The sequence below is a fragment of the Chroicocephalus ridibundus genome, chromosome 18 (genome assembly GCF_963924245.1).
Source record: "Chroicocephalus ridibundus chromosome 18, bChrRid1.1, whole genome shotgun sequence".
Classification (NCBI taxonomy): Eukaryota; Metazoa; Chordata; class Aves; order Charadriiformes; family Laridae; genus Chroicocephalus; species Chroicocephalus ridibundus.
Window position 1 is genome coordinate 1,752,781 of NC_086301.1, and position 19,647 is coordinate 1,772,427.

At 40.6% G+C, this 19,647-nt stretch overlaps 1 protein-coding gene across 11 annotated transcripts in view; it reads right to left on the minus strand.

Annotated features, from left to right (window-relative positions):
- The window catches only part of NCAM1 (neural cell adhesion molecule 1), a 146,706-nt gene that overhangs the window by 19,125 nt on the left and 107,934 nt on the right, over positions 1–19,647 (minus strand). For 10 of the 11 annotated variants that reach the window (XM_063355387.1, XM_063355388.1, XM_063355394.1 and 7 more), the window contains 2 exons: positions 1,813–1,937; positions 51–231 (listed from right to left, as the gene is read on the minus strand). In XM_063355387.1, coding sequence (XP_063211457.1) covers positions 51–231; positions 1,813–1,937 — 306 coding nt within the window. Of the gene's footprint in view, positions 1–50; positions 232–1,812; positions 1,938–9,754; positions 9,758–14,590; positions 14,633–16,927; positions 16,964–19,647 lie in introns of all 11 variants that reach the window. The other variant, XM_063355393.1, reaches the window with a different exon arrangement.

The following is a 19,647-nucleotide window of genomic DNA, read 5'->3' on the forward strand; positions in this document are numbered from 1 at the left end:
TTGCATTAATTAGAAGCAGAAAAAAATGGTAAAGCTTATGACTGCTGTACCTGGGATGACAGTAGGCTGAGCAGAAGTTCGGAAAGCATAGTGAGCTGGCTTGGACTTCCCTTGCTGGTTTTCAGCTATCACATAAACCTCATACTCTGCATTCCAGTCCAGGGACTTGAGCATGACGTGGTCACTGCCAGATGGAAGTCTGATCTCTGGTTTCCATTCTGAGGAATGCTTCTGTGGAGCAGCGAGATGGCAGGCAGGGATGCAAAACACACAGCACAACATTAGTAGCCAGCTTTGAGAACACTGTAATGACTAACTAACAAATGGAGAAGTGGGGAGGTTTCTACACAAGCACACACTCCTTAGCTAATTCAGGGGTGCAAAAACGTCATATGCTGTTGGCTGTACATGGAGAGGACGAGAGATACCGAAGCAGCTGCTTTCCTGCTCAGAATCCTGTCTTCTGCAGCGTTACCACACCTGAAGAAAAACCCTCAGTTTTTCCCCCCATCTTTGCCTCATCACAAGACTACTTCCATTTCAGAGGTGAAAAGCTGCATCTTCTGCACATCTCTGCCCTGCAAAGCACTCCAAGAGTGTTCTTTCATGCCTTAGTATGTCAAATTTAAATAACCTAAGAGACAGAGATTTACCTCTTAACATGGTTCTGGCCTAGCTTACCACTGCCATTCTGTTCTGCACTACTTAAGAGAGATTTTTAAAGGTGCATACAGCTAGTAACTTTGATAATTCCTACTCCAGTTTCAGGGAATCCAGATGTACATTTCACCCAGATGAATTTGAAAAACCCACCGCCAAGATACCTTGAGACAGTCTTAGGCAGTTTTCTGGAACTCAAGTGTACTAACACACTTTTCCATCTCTGCTGGTATTTATGGTTCTGTGATACTAGATTGTCCTTTTGACATTCCAAAGACCACATCTGCCAGACTCAGTCACTGAGAAAGTGTCCTGCTTTCTTAATAGATGGAAAGCTTCCATATTTCAGCTCAAACACACTGGTACAGCTGAGCTGCCCCCAGGTGGATTAAGACTGAGAAAGCGTGTAGACAATAGTTTCAATAACTTCTGGCAACTCTTTCTGCTCCCCTGAAGAGCTTCACATTCTCACCAACCCTCTCTCAAGGTCCTATTCCTCAAGGATGTGCTAAGCAATCTTTCTGACCAGCTGTTCTTGTTCTGGTGTGGTGGCGGGTTTTTTTAATGTGTTCCCCCCCCGCCCCCATTGTAGGAAAAAAATATCAAATTCCACATAACACAAAACAAGGGCCATGTTCAGCTTACAACAATACTAGCTGCTCATCACATAGATGTTCAATCTGCAGAATAATTAATTTGGTACCGAAGCACCCATTACTCAATCAAATGTGGCAATTTCAATGACCAAAAGAAAGTTATGGTTAGATACATGCCTGGAGGTGGGCAATGTTCTACACTACGAACCTCTGGTCCACAGCTATTTAAGTTGTTGCTGGCAATCCCATCTCACAAGTACATGAAATGAAATAACAACTAAGTGCACATAATTACCATATGCTCACAGTTCTAAAAAAAACAGCATGGAGAAATAATCTTTCCTAGTCAAAGTGAAAGAAAGAAAATGAGACAAAGATTTTGTATGTTGCTTCTGTGCATGCCGTGTCTCATACCCTATACACTTCCACCACATCTGCTTAGCATGTATTCCCATACCGGCCTGCCTACAAGCTTCAGGGCTGTCTGCCAACATAGTGAAGCCTGAGTACTGAACAGGCTAAATACAAATCTGGCATAAGCGTCAGTCATACTTACAGCTTTGTATTTGATCAGATAATGTCTAATTGGGGAGCCACCATCATCCTGTTTGATAACGTTCACTTTAATGGAGTTACCATCTTCTCCCATCTGGCCTTCCAGTTTGGGTGCGCTGGGTTCCCCTGAAACAATGGTGGATTTAAGTTTAATTGTAAAAAAATTAATTAGGGGAAAAGTACTCATCAAAATCAGAAAAAAATTTCATTATACTCAGCTGCTGCGGTATCAGCCTCACTCTGACCCAGACAGACGACACTGTGTGTCTAGGGTACAAATATTTGCAAGACCCAAGTATTTCTCGCGTGTTTGTTTTCACTGATACAAGTTACCGTTTTTGTGTGTGCCAGAATGGAGTCAGAGGCTAAGTGAAAAAGACCTCACCCTTCCCCAAGAATATCCTTGAGCAATGACCAGTTCCTCACTATTTTTGTTGCAAAACATTTATGTGAAACATGCGAAAAATGTCAAAATGTGGCAAACAGGCAGGCTACTCCTGCATCCATTATATAGATGTAAAGAGCATCATCGAAAAGGGCCATATAGACCTTGTCATACAGACCTGTGCTTGCACTCTGAACATTGTTTAGGTTTTATAGTTGCTGAACCAGAGACTCACCGGTGTGCTCACTTAAATGAGTGTGGAAAAAACGGTACGGAATCACAACAGCACATCTTTTCACTCAACTTGCACTGGTGTAACTAACTGCAATGAATACGGGCTGGAGAGATCTAGACCCCTTCACTCTTCTGTAATAACCATTTTTAAAAGAAAAAGCTATCATTTCCCAATTTGCACCCCTGAAAACTGAAACACACTGATTTACAACCACACCCTTTCACACCCATGCCTCTACAACTGCTTTTTCTAGCCAATTCCTCCATAACCTGCACCCACAATCTGCAGATGATGGTTCCCCAATCCAGGCTCAAGTACTTGCTCCTCTTACCTTTACTGTAACACCTCTCCTAACAAGAGTCAAATCCACAGATTGTCCGATTACACATTTACACCCCCACCCCCACAGAAATACTGCAGCAGATCCCTCAAGAGACAGGCATCCTCCTTCCACTTTCATATTACCCCAGGGATCCATTTCTTCCAAAGTGCTCTGACAGCCTGCGAATTTACTATGCAAGAGAAATTATGACCTATTTATTTGTTTTTGTGGAAAAAGAAACACATAACTGAACAGCCCCCTGTCCCCAACAACATAAGCATCAAATTAGCAAAAGAATTTAAATGATAAAAAGAGTACTGGTCTCTCTTTTGAAAAGTGACATAGACCACAAGAGAGCTCAGATCCTGCTGATTTTCTGTCAATGCCTGTGTGCTTGCTTTGCTCCATTTCGTGTAAAGGCAAGAATGGCTCAGGTTCCTCTAATGCCAATGCTCATGTGAGACTGGAGTTGGAGCTATTGTTTCTACAGCCCTGAAATGTCCCAAGAGTTTAAATGCTAGTTGACAAAATCATAAATCTCACTGAAGCTTACTACATCATTTTACAGCACTTAATTCTGTAGTATCAGCTCTGTGATGTAGTCTAAGTGCTTCAGCCATGAATTCTGGGCTTAAAAGCTTCTTAAGAACTTTTGACTGTGTTAGCTGCTATTCTCTGGAAGCCATTCTGCCCAATTTCTTTATGCATAATTTGAGCAAAACCAACACTGCAATTATTTGTAAGTTAAAACTTACAAATCAGCTGCAGTTGGCAATTCTAGCAAACTCCTGAGATTAACTACACTCTGTTGGTTGGTCTCATTACAAGGTCCTAATTGTTAAAGATATTTTATATAATAATTATAGTGGTTGAATGTTAAAAAGCAAAAAATTCCTACACCTCTGTTTAACCACAGTTACGCATATTTTATGCATTTTGGAAGCATTTCTATTTATTCATCTGAGTGGTAAACAGCTCATTTGGAGCTGACTACAGGAAATTTATATACCAAGAATACAACAGACAATGCACATACTGTGTTTTGCTGTGCACCTTGACAAATGTTTACAGCCCCAAATGTTTGCACAGGTCTGCTAACGCTGAACACACACTTTACTGTTCTAGCTCAAAGTGACCTACAGTTCTGCTAAAGCACCTCTGTCTTCACTTGCAGCGCCGCTTGTGATTCGGACAATAGGCTTTCTTGAACACGTGTTCACGGATACACCGAAGTGTGGTGAAATACAGTTAAAAGATGATCCAATTCTGAATGTATCCCAAAGAGAACAATTCCAAAACTCTGAAACGTGATATTTGCAACTTAAGAGCCTGAATGTTACCAAATGTGAACAGAACCAGGACACTGAAGGAACATTTGTGACTTTTTAGAAGCTCAGCCTGTTGCCTAGAGTAAAACTTTTAAAAAGATTTAGTTATGTTGCGTTATACTAAAAATGAAAGGAAATAATAAGCCTGTAGTTGTATTAAGATCAACTTTGAAAGATAACATCGGTCATGGGAATTTAGAGGATCTTCTTTCAACCCAAAAAACATTCTCAATTCTATATCTATTCTGTCTGGATTTGTATTCAGTTACTAATGGAGAGCACATACATTTCTGACTAGACAGAGAAAGGTTAATCTTTCAATATCTTTAAAAGTTGATCTTCAGAAGTAATTTGAAGCCCCTCCTCCGCCCCCTTCCCCTCCAAAGAAAGAATTCAAGCACGGTTTTTGTTTTTTTGTGAAACATCAATGAGAAAACTGCAAGACCTAGACTGAAACAGTAATTTAAGATTAATTTGATTTTCTTGCAGGCTAACGCATGCTCTAACATACTAACTGTTCCAAGAAGGAATTACAATCCATGGATATACAGAGCTCTTTGATGTGAGATACATACATTCCTGTTTCACAACACAGTAACTCCTCTTGAAGATGTAAAGAGGGAATACTCCTTTTTTCCATGTTACATTTTTCTTTTCCAAATCCTTGCCTCTGCCTATATCCCCATTACAAGAGTCCCATGATACAAGTTGGACACTCAAGAGCTGTATTCCACCCTGTGACAGGTTTCTTAGTGACTGTACATTGAAAACACAAAGGTAATGCCGTCGAGGTGACCGTGGTGCTGCCCTTGCATGGACCTCTAATGCGGTTTGAAGCAGATGGCGCACAGGAATAGGTCCTCCTGGTTATGGTGCAAGAGGTACTATGCACTCCTCTGGAGTTCTCCTGGTTCACACGGTATAGGGCCATTCATGTCTCAAGAAAGAATGCGAGAATTTCGTGTTCAAGCGATGACCACCCACATTTGCCATGTTCTTATAGACAAGAGAGTGGATTTTTATCTTTACTGCCAACTAACTGAGGCTGCATATTTAAAAAGCCCTTGCCAGCCCATGTTTCTCCTGGAATTATGAATGCTGAAAATTACCGCAATAATTGTGTCATTACTATTAACCAATAATTAAATGAAACCAGAAGCAATTGTTCTATCAGTTTTTCACACAAGAAACTAGCTCCCAGTAATAACTGGGGTGAGGCATTCATGGCTACTTATTTTGCTGGACACTGAGATACTTGACACTGCTGAAACTTTTACGAGCAACAATGTTTAACTGTTGCCATATTTGTGGTAGACTTGATGAATGGCTTCACTGATAACTAGGTAGTACAAGATCAACATCTCCTCGGTACTCTTCCCCATTCTCACCTCAGAGAGCTAATTAGTAATAAGTAAAGAGATCTTGAAGTGATAAGGGAACACTGTACTTACAGAATTTGACCTCTTACCTAACACAGGCTAGAAATTTTTTCCAATGATTGAGTACCACGACTAAAACGTGAAGAACATCCTTTGGCAAGATGCTCATTCTTGACAGACTTAAAATGTCAGAGATGCTGCTGTACCTTATTACACAGACATTCCAATGATTAATTACCCTCTCTGCTGAAACTTTTCATCACTTTGAATTTTCACTTTCGTGTTTCTAGGTCCCGATTCCTTCCTTCCCCAATAGTTTAAATGCACTTCTGCTCTCAGAAACATTCTCTGCAAATAGGAGAATACGGACCACTCCTAATGGCTGAAACTCAACAGGTATAAAAGGGCAAGCCCTGGTGAAAAATACTTTAGTTTTCTCTCCATGAATACATGGCATTTAATTTATCTTAAGCAGGCAGACGTAATCCAGATACAGGGCTGTAAAATTAAAAATGGGTTAGTGTATAGTTTCAAACAAAGGAGGAAGAAGTTTAGTGGGAAAAGTTTAGTCCAGCAGAATCACCATCCCTATAGTAAGTCAAAGTGTCAGTAGCTGAAGAGAAAAGGTTGTCATCAGAAGGTTAGAGAAGAAAGTCAAAAGTCATGCTCACAGAACATGCATCCTCCCTACGGGATGGGGGCTGAAAAGCAAAAGTGCATTACAAAGGTGTCTACATGCCTGGAGATCTCCCATTTACACTGAGATGACTGGACATATTGCAGAAATCTGCCTATTCCACCCATAAAACGTGGGATCCTTAAAGAATCCCCCTCGTGATGCTGCTGCTTAGCTTATTGAGAGTAGACAGCTCCAAGCATGCCAGACTTCTTCTGTATAATCATTTTACAAACACCTAGCTGCTTAGAATTCACTTCGCTGCAGAAGGAGGGATGCAGGATCGTATGCTTTCACTCTACGGTGCGACAATGCTGATTATGTCTGAGCCAGGTGGCACCTTATTCAGCCCAGCAGCAAGTATCTAATAATGCAAGTGGAGCCCCTGGAGGGCAGCAGACAAGCAACTTAAATTTTCACACCTATTCTTTACTCTCCTTGAGAAATGGAGAAATTTGTTCAAAGATGTAAAGTATATGGGTTTCATCCACCCTACATACTTTGTTAGAATTTGACCTCTTCCACTGATTTAAGCTTCACCCATAGGACACTCTTCAGCAAAGGAAAAAAAGTAAACCAAATAGGTGCTTTACCTAAGAGAAAAGCCAGTAGACATGCATGGCACACTGCCTGCTTCTTGCAGTTTAAACTATTTTTGAGCAAACCTTCTCTGGAGCTGAATTCAGGAGACTTCATGAAGTCCTGTATTTTGAAAGGCGACTCATCGGCTCTATGAAGGCTCTTCCAAAGGCACCATTGCCCAGAAATTATGAGGTGTGAACCAGACAGCCATCAATTTCATTAGTGCCTCTTAGGAAACTGTTTCTGCTCTCATCTTCTGTGGCTCTGGGGCCTTTTGCTTTTCATTAACTCTTCTTTCTTTACCTTTACAACCACAAAGAGCTGCACAAAAAAAACCAACCAGACTCAAGCTCTTCAACACTCATCTGTCCAGATCCCTCCCCCATTCCTTATGGCTGACTTCTCAAGAAACAATAATGACATCAGGAAAGACTCCTGGCTGCATTGGTTTGCCTAACATCAGATTTTAGGCCAGAAACATCTTGCTGGCCAGTATGAGACACAAGACACTGGGACTAGGTGGCTCCAGTCTTGCACCTCCTATCTTCTTAGGAAGCAGCACAATCATTTTACTGGTTTCTATGAGAGCTAATCAATTGCTGCACTGTACTGGATTACGATGCAGGTCCCAGGAGTCATCTAAGTATCACTGCATGGTCCTTCTCTGCCAGCAACCAAGTTTGTTACTTTCAGAAAGGAAGAAGCCAATACTTTGCTCTCATAAGAATACAGAACAGTACATTATGATTTATGATGGCCCTGCCCTGTCAGGGTGCACATCATTGGGAATCCAGTATTAAACTCAGAGGTCCATTCTTTGAGCTTCAGATGTAACCCATAATGAATATAACCAATTGTACTTGAAATAAGGAACCATTCTGCAGGCTCCTGAATCACTCACTACCTCTTAGCTCCTACACATGATGTGAGGGTAGCTGAGGACAGTGCTCTGAGCCGCTACATTTTCAAATTATTTTTTATCCACTCCTGTAAGCCAATAGCACCAATAATCTCCTGCTGCAGGGAAGCACTAAATGCTTCCTGGTATCTTTCCACCATTGTTTAATTTATATTCAAAGTGCTTCCTTGATCTAATGCTAGTCTGATGTGGTTGGATTTCAGAAGCTAACTGTTTTTAATTATCTGGGTTTCAGAGAGCACCACAAGCACCAGGACTGGATGCAGCTGTAGTGAAAAAACCTGAGGTGGGTAGAGAAGAGACTATGAAAAAGCAGCACAAACTTTTCCCTAGTCACAGGACACTGAACACATGCAGTACAGTGATAGCAGTGCAAATGACAGAGACCTTTTATCACATCTCTTCTCCACTCCCATCAAATGTGTTCCTTCTGACCACCTTTGAAAAGCAGCTCAAATTGGTTACTAGACAACTGCAGCACTTTAGACTAGGAACTTAAATCCTTGCCCAGCTGGCACTGAAGAAAGATCCTGCATCCTTGCTGTGCTTAGAGAATACAACTGCAATCTATGGTAATTTATGCAACACATGAACAAGGAAGCAGCTGATTTCTGCAATCTTTGAGCATCATGTAAATAGGACTAGATTGCGATCTACAGCATCACGATTTGAAACAAACATCAGCCATACCTATGGAAAGTCTCCATGAGTGGTAAATATACAGGGGTGAGAAAGAATAGGTAGGGAGTCTTCAGAATGCACATAAGAGAAGCAAATAGCAACAATCAAAAATAAGGAACAAAACCAGAAGAACATGCAAAAACAAGACAACCAAGTCTTCAATCCTCCTGGTTTTTGACCAGAGCGAGAAGACACTAGGGGAAGAGGGGCTGCTTTCATGCTTGCAGTCATGTGGGAAGGTTACTGGTGTTAGTTTTGTTTTCCTGGCAAACTCCAGCCAAATCCTTTCCTGGTGGTGGTCCAAGACAATAAGGTGATTTCAGAATTCATAGATTGAAAGAAGCCAATTGATTCCTGGTTTTCGAAATTAGTTGTTTAGTTGGGGAAACAGAAAAGCAGGAGTTTCCCTCCCTCCCCGACTTTAGATTATGCACAGAGGATTAAGTGAAGTTGTAAAAATCAGTAAAACATAAAAAACGTTGTAGAAAATGTTTTCACTGCCACACACTTCACTTGGAGACTCATTTCATCTCCATAAGCTGCAAGGGTCAATCATTTGCTTCTTGATTTCATGGAGATCACCAGCTACTGTAACTGTTGCTGGTCAATGAGTTTAGATTAAATCCCTTGCCAGGCTCTGAGACAGTGTGTGGGAGGAATGAGGTGCTCTGGCAAGAAAGGTGCAATAGTACTTCTGATGCAAATTGTGTGAAGTCTAGCTCCCGTCGTGTACTCTGTGTGTGCCCACATATACTACTTTATAAAACATAGTTCCCACTCTAGCTATGTTTAAGTTTTACTCAGGATATAAAAATTTCTTAAATCATAATGTGACTTGCGTACCAATAACTAAATTTCAGAGATAGGTGTTTTTGGATCCTTTTGATAGGCTACTAAGTATGTATACTGTGAATGGGTGTGTGTGTATATATATATCTCAATATAAATATATACTGTATTGGGTCAAAATGTTGCTAAAGCAACAGGAGATACGGTGTTGACATTATCTGAGCATCTTACCCACAATCTCCCACCAACTAGCAGTCTGTAGTTGGCACACTGCTACCCTGAAAGGCAAAAGGATTTTTACCATTGGTGTTAATGCCAGAGAGAGTTTTAGAACCTTACTGGAATGCCGATTGTTGGATTCTGATAGTGGAAGAAGCAAATGACTGAGCCACATGATTTTTGTCTTTATTGTTTTTTGTTTTTTTCTTTTTTTTTTTCTTTTTTTTTGTCCTCCCCCGCCCCCCGTTTTTTCAAGCTCAGTGTGGAAGACTGAAGTTGAGTTCTTCACATGCAGACAGTGGTGAGCAACTTCTCCAAAAGGCTTGTAGAAGGATTTTGGAGTGATGGAATTTGGAGATCCCTGGTCACTGGCCAGAGGGGAATCCTCATCCCAGATCTAGGCAACCAATCAGAACAAAGTATTTTACCTTCTGTTCACCAGCGTGGACGACATCATCAGCACCATGCAAGCCACATGACAAAGTCACATGATACGCACGCACATGATTGGTTGAAAGGAAAGTGGAGGAGGTCACATGGAAAATATAAAAAAATTAAAAAACTGATGTAAACAATGGGCAAGGGAAAAATCAACAACAGAATTACAGACTAAATAAAATAGAAACAAAATTAAATTAGCCAGTATATATCAGAAACACTGGGGAGACAGTAAAATCACCTGGAAATACAAGAATATTAAACCATAGAAAGCACTGAGTTATGACCTTGTGAGTGTTAGGCACAGCTGCATCGCTGCATATTAATACCAAGTCAAAGAAGAAACAAAAATTATTGTAGAGTGTGCACCAGAACTTGGACAGCTGAAGGAATCCACAAGACTGTTGGAAAGAAAAAGGGAATACATTGTTATTCAGAAACAGCCCACGTAGCAGAGGTGAAATGGTCAAAATCATAGCCCACGCAGTTCAGTGAAGACAAACCTTGGCATTTCATATTGATGTATTCTACCCCCTGCAGAAACAATTATCTTCCTAAATAGCAACAACAATAATGACTGAAAAAGAGAAAAACCCGCTGCGCGTATACATTTGCAAGGACAGAGCTTTCGATCAAAGAGCTGCAACCAGATTTTGGTCAAACTGACAGTTGTCACTCAAAGTGCATAAGCTCCGTCCAACTCATTCATCCTGAAGATTTGAGAAATGGCACGAGTACAATGAATTACACTGATGATTTCATGTGTGCAAGGGCTTTTTCTGTCAACGAGGAAAGGAATGAAGTGCTCTGCACTGGAAATTAATTACAATTGATGGCACGAGGAAGACAGCTACTGCTGAAAGAGATGAAAAAGAGTGCAGACTGCATGACAGGGGAATGAAAAGAAAAGAAAAAAGTAAATCAGTTGTCAGGCTGGAGGACACCACTAACTCCATGCTCCATATCCCTTCCTAAATTACTATCTATAACTTGCATTTTTCATGATCGTTCCTTTGTCTCATCTTAATGAGGCTACTTCACAGTGCTCTGGTACTTCCCTGTTAATTTGGTGTAAAGAGAATTAAACCCCTAATCTTTTGGGTGCTTCTATCTGACAAGATTAAGGGCATACCATTACTGGGGAAAGAACTGATAGTACAAAATGCAAAATCGATTTGTGATATCTAAGCTTTCAATCCATTTTCTCTAGTTATAAACATAGACTCACGGAACTCCAGGTAAGCGTATCATGAAGGAGAAAAGTTTAAGAGTTACTGTGAGATTACCTGAAAAGGTCTTCAGTGTCTTCTGCTCATGAGGAAACATACTTCCAAATCCCCAGTAAGCTTAACATAACACGAGATATAAAAACAGGCAAGTGAGGTTGCCTTTGAGATCACTTCCTCCCTACAGAAAGCTTTAGTTAAAGATCAAGGGCAAAATAAGTAGTATAAATATAACCAAAAGCTACCTTGGATGACGCTTCTAAGACACAGAAGAGGTTTGGAAATACTGTCTTTATCTTACAGCCCTGAAATTCCTCCTGTTGTCATGGGTAGAAGTCAGCTAGTCCAAACACTGTCGTCTTGGAGCTTGCAAGAGGAATGAGGCCCTGGTACACATAGATTTCTACTCACAGGCAGTACTTAGGTGAATCTGAGAACACAAGGGCTTTCACAGTCAGCTCTGTCTCTCTGAGGACTATTCGACCAAGGAACCTGATAAAAACATCTTTTATAGCTAACATTAATATCAGGGTTTGTTAAGAGATACGGACCATTGACCAGCTTACTTGCAGATCATATTTTTAAAAAGGATGAAAAGAAGAGATGCAGTTTTGTCTGTTCTCTCTAACTCCATAGCTAACTAGATCTTAGAGTTGTCTCTTAATATCAAACTCCTTTGGAGACAGGGACCTCAGCATTGTTTTCCTTGAGGCACTGCAATAGCAGCTCTTGGATTCTGGTTGGACCCAGGCAGTGGCAGCAAATACACACATCTGTACTTATTTCCTGATAAATCTAGAATGAGTGAAAGGAAAAAGAAAAGGAGCGTGAAAGACAAATGAATTAATGAACAGCTTTTATCAAACTTTCACATGTCATGTAAATAGGCTTCCGACACACACACGTCTATCTTCTAACAAATACTTGGTGGCCAGGCCCATTTCATGGGGAAAGAAATTCCTAAGCAAAAAGCATCACCAGCTCCTTGGTATGCCCATGTGACCTTTTTCCCAAGACTGCAACCTATTTTGAATCGACTACATGCACTGTGCAAGATAAGACAGAAAGAAACACTTGGCTTCCACCTGCTTGTCTCCTGCTCAGTGTCCTCCACCTCCCGCATCCTGCAACTGTTTGAATCTGTTGGCCAGTATCTAGTACATATGAAAAAAGTTCCTATAGATTCTGGAAAACCAGGAGACTGGGTAGAAGACAGACCCAAATTAGTACCTCAACTGAAAAAAAAAAACCACCACAAAACACCTCTTCAAGTAACCTCAAACATTGGTAGGCAAACCAGATTCCACAGTGGAGAGAGCTACAAGATAAAATTCATTACCGCCACTGATGCAGAACTATTGATCTAAGCAATCTAAGAGGATTAAGTCAAAGGAGATATATGTTCCTAAACCTCTTACAAGACTATAGACATCTCCCATATGTTACTGATCACATAAAATCAAAAACCTCACTAAAGCCAGTTAAGAAACTTTCTTCAAGTTTGTTAGATTTCAATTAGTTCCACTGCTTATTTTCCTGACTTCATGATGCTACACAGCAGCTGTCAATTTCTAATTGATCTTGATTTCATTCATTTAACCACTGAGGTTAGGTTAGAGTAAGACACAAGACCATTCAGCATCATCATCAATAATTAAACGATGCAAAGTTATATGAGCACCTGCTTTGTGCCAATGCCCTTTTATACTTTTTGATATCGCATATTCATATGCCGCAGAACAACATAGCATACAAAACAGATGTGTCTACTATTTGCATAAATTGACTATGTGCACAAATGACAACGAGGCAGTAAGAGGTCAGATCTGCTTCTGTTCAGTATAAGGCTTGAACTTCAACTTAGGTGAAAAAGGAAACTTTTACCTTTAAAAAACCCAACACACACCCCCAACAAAAGTGTAGAAAATGTTTATCATGAACTAGCTCTTAGTGTCTTTCCTGGGTAAAAAGGCCCATTCTTTTTAAGGAACAAAAAATGTTCTGTAAAACATTAACACAGCATTTTCCCTCATAAGTCCAGCTATCTCCTAGCCCCACATATGAACAGCCATAATGGATTCTCTGCTTCCTAAGAAAAAAAGAAAAAAAAAAAAAAAGATTATTAGAAGACCTGCTGGTTGCGACCTTTCCCCTGCCCTTCGCCTTCTCCACCCCACCCTCCAAACTCTGAACCAAATTAAAAGTTCTCTCCAGCAATACAGAACCACTACCACTTCAGATGCATCAGTAATTACGATTTGGAGTATTGTATACAGGAAAAATAAGGAAAGCATTCGTTGTGGTCACTGGCAGACAAAAGGACATTTCATGCGATGTGTAAGACCGTGGAATGTGCCAGTCATAAATGCAATCATAATTTTTATTCTTATAATTCCTTTGACAGTTCTAGACTAGCCGTACTATCCTCTCCCTCCATCCCAAACCCCCAAATTCTTGCATACTTCATGCTTTTAGTATTTTCCATTTAGAAGTGATGAACCATTTCTAACCCACTACAGGTAAACACACAGGTATTTATCTTAAAGACCATATTAACAGAAACACATACATTTTATTATTGCAAATCAAAGAAAACCAACACAAAACCATAGGGCTTTGTAGAAACGATTTAGTTGCTCAAAACACACATATGCACCATATAAACCTATGTCTTCCTGAAGTATTTGTCTTCCAGGACTACGTTGCAAATACTTGCTTGGCTTTCATATTGGCATGTGATTGTCTATAAATCTTCTCCTACGTGTAAAGATTAAAATCACACTTGATACACCCACTCAGTATCAGGAAGGTGTGTCACTGAACTCTTAACAGCTAGTCTAAAACAGACATTTCAAAATGGTTCTTTTACGTACAAATCAACTAATGCAAGTTTTACCTATTTTTCCTTAGACTGCTCAGATCCAGCGTGGAAGCATCTGCTTACCTGACCCAGTCTCACTGGAAACGGCTATCTGAGAAATGGTACTGAGCAAGACCTGAGGGAATCTGAATCCAATTCCCATGTCAGATACGGACTTCTGAAGTCTTAGATCTCTTTTAATGCGGGTGGGGTATCAGTGGTAAGATGGGGCAATGCTCCCTCTCCCCACAGTCCTCTCTCCTGTAAGATATTCTACATCCTCATTTGCATCTTGTTTCAACATCCAGCATCCATAGTTGTAATATCAACTGGATCTCCCTAAATTCACAGAAAACAGGCCGAGGCAGGGTAGCAAGAAGATTATTTAGTCCACATCCCTTTTGCAAAGGCAGCTTTAACACTAAAATCACTAATGGAAAACATGAAAGGAAAACATTCCTTTTGGAAAAGATAATTTACATTTTTTCCCCCTACATGTTTCTTCTAAATCTTGTATTTCCATTTTTTACTGCATGCTTGGTAGGACAACAGGAAGAGAAGGAAGAGTGGTACCATGCTGGGTTCTTAACAACTACATGCTCACACAACACATTAATGCCAGATTGTTGGTTAACAGACATCAAAGTAATGCAGTATAGTGCTTTAATTCCCTCAATAGAAGGGCTACAGCATAACAAATAGCACTCCGGACCAAAGGGGAGCAGTTCCCATCTACTCACTTGGTGGCTCTGAGCTTTCGGATTCAGCAAGAGTCTGAGTTGCTATGGAAACATGAAGGATAGATAGGACACGTAAAGGTAAAGCATACCATGTAAATAAGTTATAAGAGGCAGAGACGGGGTGAAAGAAAGGAAAGAGAGGAGGTCTAATGAGGAGAGAGTGAGAATTATACTGAATCCTTATGGCAGATGCGTATTACCTGAAGAGGCTGCGAAAACTGTGCTCTGCTACTGCTGTTTTCCAACCCCTCTCCACAGGGAGAGTTGTGCTGCCAGATGCAGGCCCTTCCAGGTGACAGGGAAGCCAGCCTGCACTGGCTGGCTCCTGCAGTAAGCCAGGGCTCCAAGAGTCCCTACTGATGATTTTTCATCCTGAAGAGTTTTGAAGCTCTGAATCCAGTTTCAGAGACAGCTTCAGCATTTCTGCCTTCTTTTGATCCAAATAGCAACCTAGGTTCACATCCTGCTAGCCCATTAAGTACTGAAATTTCTGGAAGACCCTCTAAAGCAGCACCCCATTGCTAGCTTTTGCCCAACTATAGAAGACAAAGGAGCAAGGACCAATGGGAACTTACCCTTCCAATACATTGTTCTTTCTCACCTGCACTAGGGCCAGGGTACAGGCAGAGAGGAGGAAAAAAGATCTAACAGTGCAACAAAGTGTGAGCACCCTTAAGGAAATAAGGCAGTTTTGAGAGAAGCTGACAGACCGAAAGCCCCTTGGGAATGCTGCTAAGCACGCCACTCCCTACAGCAAAGGCAGGCTGTACAAACGCCAAATACAAGGATTACCAGGGCAGGACAAAGAAGCAAGTCTCTACTTCCTGAAGTCATGGGAAGAATGCAGCATGAGACACATGAGCTGTGAGGGATTTCTCTACTATTTTAATATAACATCTTTAAAACCAAAAGAATTGTCACTGTCCTGTCTTCATGACCAGGCAGAGAACTACATCTACAGAGGGGGGTAAATGAGGCGTCTTAAGAGGCTGGAGAGCAGCCCTGCGGAAAGACGTCTGGGGATCTGGGTTGATGGCAAGTTGAATATGAGTCAACAGTGTGCCCTGGCAGCCAACCATGTCCTGGTTAGCTAGCCAGTTGAGGGGGGTGATTGTCCCACTCTGCACTGCAGTGGTGCGGCCCCACCTTGAATACTGTGTGCAGTTTTGGGCATGTTAATATAAGGAGGACATCAAACTATTAGAGAGTGTCCAGAGGAGGGCACCCAAGATGGTGAAAGGTTTCGAGGGCAAGACTTACGAGTAGCAGCTGAGGTCACTTGGCTGGTTCAGCTTGGAGAAGAGAAAGCTGAGGGGTGCCCTTACTGCAGTCTACAATTTCCTCAAGGGGGGCAACTGAGAGGGAGGTGCTGATCTCCTCTCTCTGGTGACCAGCGATAAGACACAAGGAAATGGAATGAAGCTGCATCAGGTGAAGTTCAGATTGGGCATTAGGAAAAGGTTTCTTTGCTGAGAGGAGAGGGTGGTCGGTCACTGGAACAGGCTCCCCAAGGAAGTGGTCACAGCACCAAGCCTGGCAGAGTCCAAGGAGTATCTGGGCGATGCTCTTAGTCATATGATTTCATCTTAGGTAGTCCTGCAAGGTGCAGGGAGTTGGACTTGATGGTCCTTATAGGTCCCTTCCAACCTGAGATATTCTATGATTCTAAGAATTCCTTTTGGTCCCATGGTGATATCAGTGCTGCTGGTGTGAGCGGAGAAAAGAATAGACCCTTGTGTGGTTTGCAGCCTAAATCTGATTAGGTAGATTTTAAAAACCAATGAAGCAGAATATAAAGAAATGAGTTTTCTTCCATGGCACCAAAAGATGTCCTAGTAACAAGCTTAGGGAAGCACAAGCCATTCCCTGCTGATCACTTGAGTATTTTCCACTCTATTTAGCTGAGAAATTAAACTCTTTATTTGCTGTGCTAAGTTGATTTCAGGAAATTTAGCCTCACACCACAAAAGCCGAGTATATCTCATAAAATGCCCCCAAGAATGGAACACAAATTTATCAGAAATCTTAATGGTAAAGGCCAGTGACAACAACCAGCTTTGACACGGGCAGGGTTTCACTCTACTCTTTATCTCTTTCCTTCCATGAGTCCAGCATATCTGGGAGAAGGCTGTGACTATCAAACTTATGCTTATCTGCAGTTCCTCTACCTGAAGATTCAGTTTTCGCTAAGGGGAAACCACCCCCCCCAAACATATATACATATACAGAAAAGAAGGAAAACACCCAAGGATGTTAGGCAGACTGCACCGCACTCAGTGAGGAGATGCATGCAGAGCAAAGTGGAACAAAGACAACAGCCTCTTCTACCATACTCACTCTCTGCTAAACGGGAGGTGGGTACAGCAGTACTTGCTAAAGAAAGAGAAAGGAAGGTGAAGAGGGGAGTTGATTCCTGTTAAATACTGCCAAGAGATGGAAAATTAAAAAATAAATTGGTAAGATTTTGTCAGACCAAGCCTCTCTGGACACTGAGCGCAAGTAAAGTAAGAGCACTTTGCCAGACCTACATTTTGGATCCCCTGGGAGTTCTTGCTTTAAACCAACTTTCTCATAACACAGGCTCATTAAACACACACCACTGTTCAGCAGCGTTCCCAGGAGTTCAAACCAATGCTGTTCAAGGCCAGAAGAGATTCTGGCCAGCGCTGTGTGTATGGCAGCAAAACACAGCCTACATGACCACTGTTTTGGTGAAAGGCCATTGCTAACTATCCTATTGCCAGCTTTTTTATTTTTTTTTTTAAATTATATTAAGGTATTTTGATATCAAACCCACACACCATACACATACACTCATGGTTTAATACATATTTGAGTTGCACTTGCACAACAGCTAGAATAGCTGGGGCTCAAAAAGAAACTGTTCACAAAGTCTGTGTGCAGCCTTTGTTTGCCTTCAGATTTATAAGGAAAAGGAAATGCAGAAAAACAGTGAATTGTTGGGATGAAAATGCAAACCCAGGTCAAGTCAGACAGATATCCTCCCAGCCCCACAATTCCCATCTGTGCTAGTATAGTACATCATTAACACTAACTACTTGGGCCTTCATGTGCGTAAGATAGAAAAAAAGTACTTTTTGCTTATTGAGGAAAATGAAAAAAATCAAAATAACTATGGACATATTCCAGCAGGCATTAAAAAATGGTGTCAGTATTTACACTGAAGTAGAAACTTTAAACAATAGCACAGGGAAAACTAGTTGCTTTGGCTAGTCTGAAAATACAGCCTTGGCTCGTGTCAAAACACAGTTTTTATATTCTTCCCTGTAAAATTTGTGAAACATTTCTGTGATCTTCAAATCACACCAGACTAGGGGACACCCAGCTTCCTCCTGATTTTGACTTTGCCCACAAACAGGTAATATTGCGCGACTGGAATTCCAGCATGGATGAAAAAAAGGCATTTTTGCTGTGCCACCAATTTCTTTACCAGTGCTGCAAACCAGTTCATGATCTGACATAGGTTTTGAGAAGCCCAGAGAGCAGAAAAAGAATTAAGAGAACCAAATACTCAGAAGGATCACAGCTGCAAGGCATAAATGTGCTTGAAAGAGCATTAACAGAATTTAATTTGTAAATTAAAAAAACCCACCATCATAGCTCACAAAGAAGGAAAAGAGAAACCAAACTTATCCTACAAGGGAGACCAGTTAGGGACTACAGACTGATTGATAGCCAACTGCCACGTTAAAAAAAAAAAAAAAAAAAAAAAGAAAAAAATTCCTCTACAAGTGTGATTTAATGGTCTTCAAAGCCACGTACCTGTCCCCAAGTGATGAACATGAGGCTTAGCAGACAGATCTGTCGATGTGGCTGAAACAAAGCTTTTAATGTTCTTTTTCCTCTCTTCTTAATTGGATCTTTTCCCTTTTCCTGTGGTACTGATCTGCATAGAGACTGAATATCTAAGCCCTTATCTCCCTTGTGTATCCTTGACTATGTCCAATTCAGAAGGGCCTACCAAATCATTTGCCTGACAGTTAAAATACTAACCACAATTGACTTCATGTAAGGGATATATTACTTCTACCGAAATTAACAAGCTCCAAACCATTTTAGGCAACGGGCTGCACATAAGTTCTTGGAAACATGTCTCCCACTTGACTCTTTGTAACTACTGCAATTTGGAATTCTGTCTATCCATCTGTCCATTCATTCATCTAGCTTGACTACCAATCCATCCATCTTGTTAGTGGTTCACCAAGTCCAAGCTTTTGGGTAATACAATCCTTAAGGAAAAATAGCACAAGCATGATTCAAACTCTGTTATTAGGGTTAAAAAAAAAAAAATTCTTTCCTTTTTTACTTCAACTTCAGAAATCTCAAAGATTGTGATAGCAGCTTCATAAAGCTTACCAATGCAATCTTGGGAATAACAACAGTTCACCACAAGGACATATACTTTAATAAGCAGAATAATGCTCACTTAGATAAAGAGGTTTCTTTTGGCTGCCATTGTTTAACTCTGATTTGAAAGGCACAAAGCTATGGAGCATACAATGTTTCACTGAACCCAACTGACAATTAAACTTATCCATCAAATCTCTCTAACTCATTTTGCACTGGGAAGGGGGAAACATGCATTTTTTTTTTTATTTAGTATGAGGTTTATTTATTTATTTGAGTATACGATCTACACAAGTGCTGGAAGACTTTCCAAAGACCACAAAGTATTAGTGAGAAGAGGCAAAAAATGTTAATTTTTTCTTGAAGTTTTTACTTTCAAAGAAAGTAAAAGGTACTAAAAATTCTGAAGTTTTTGGTTGACTCTTAATTGGTCTAAACCAGATCTGCAATTTAGCTAAAACTTTCTACTGGTTTGTTGTTGTTTTTTTTTTTTTCTGAATTACCTACATTTCATTAAAATTTGAAATTTTTTCATCGATTCATAAACATTAAGCCTTCCACTACTCCACTCTGTAATCAACAAGCTAACTATTATTATTAGACAATCACTAAGTTAAATATTTGAATTGCATGCTTTACAATAAAGACAAAGACGTTAACCCCTAATTCTGTTCTAAAAAGAGCACTAT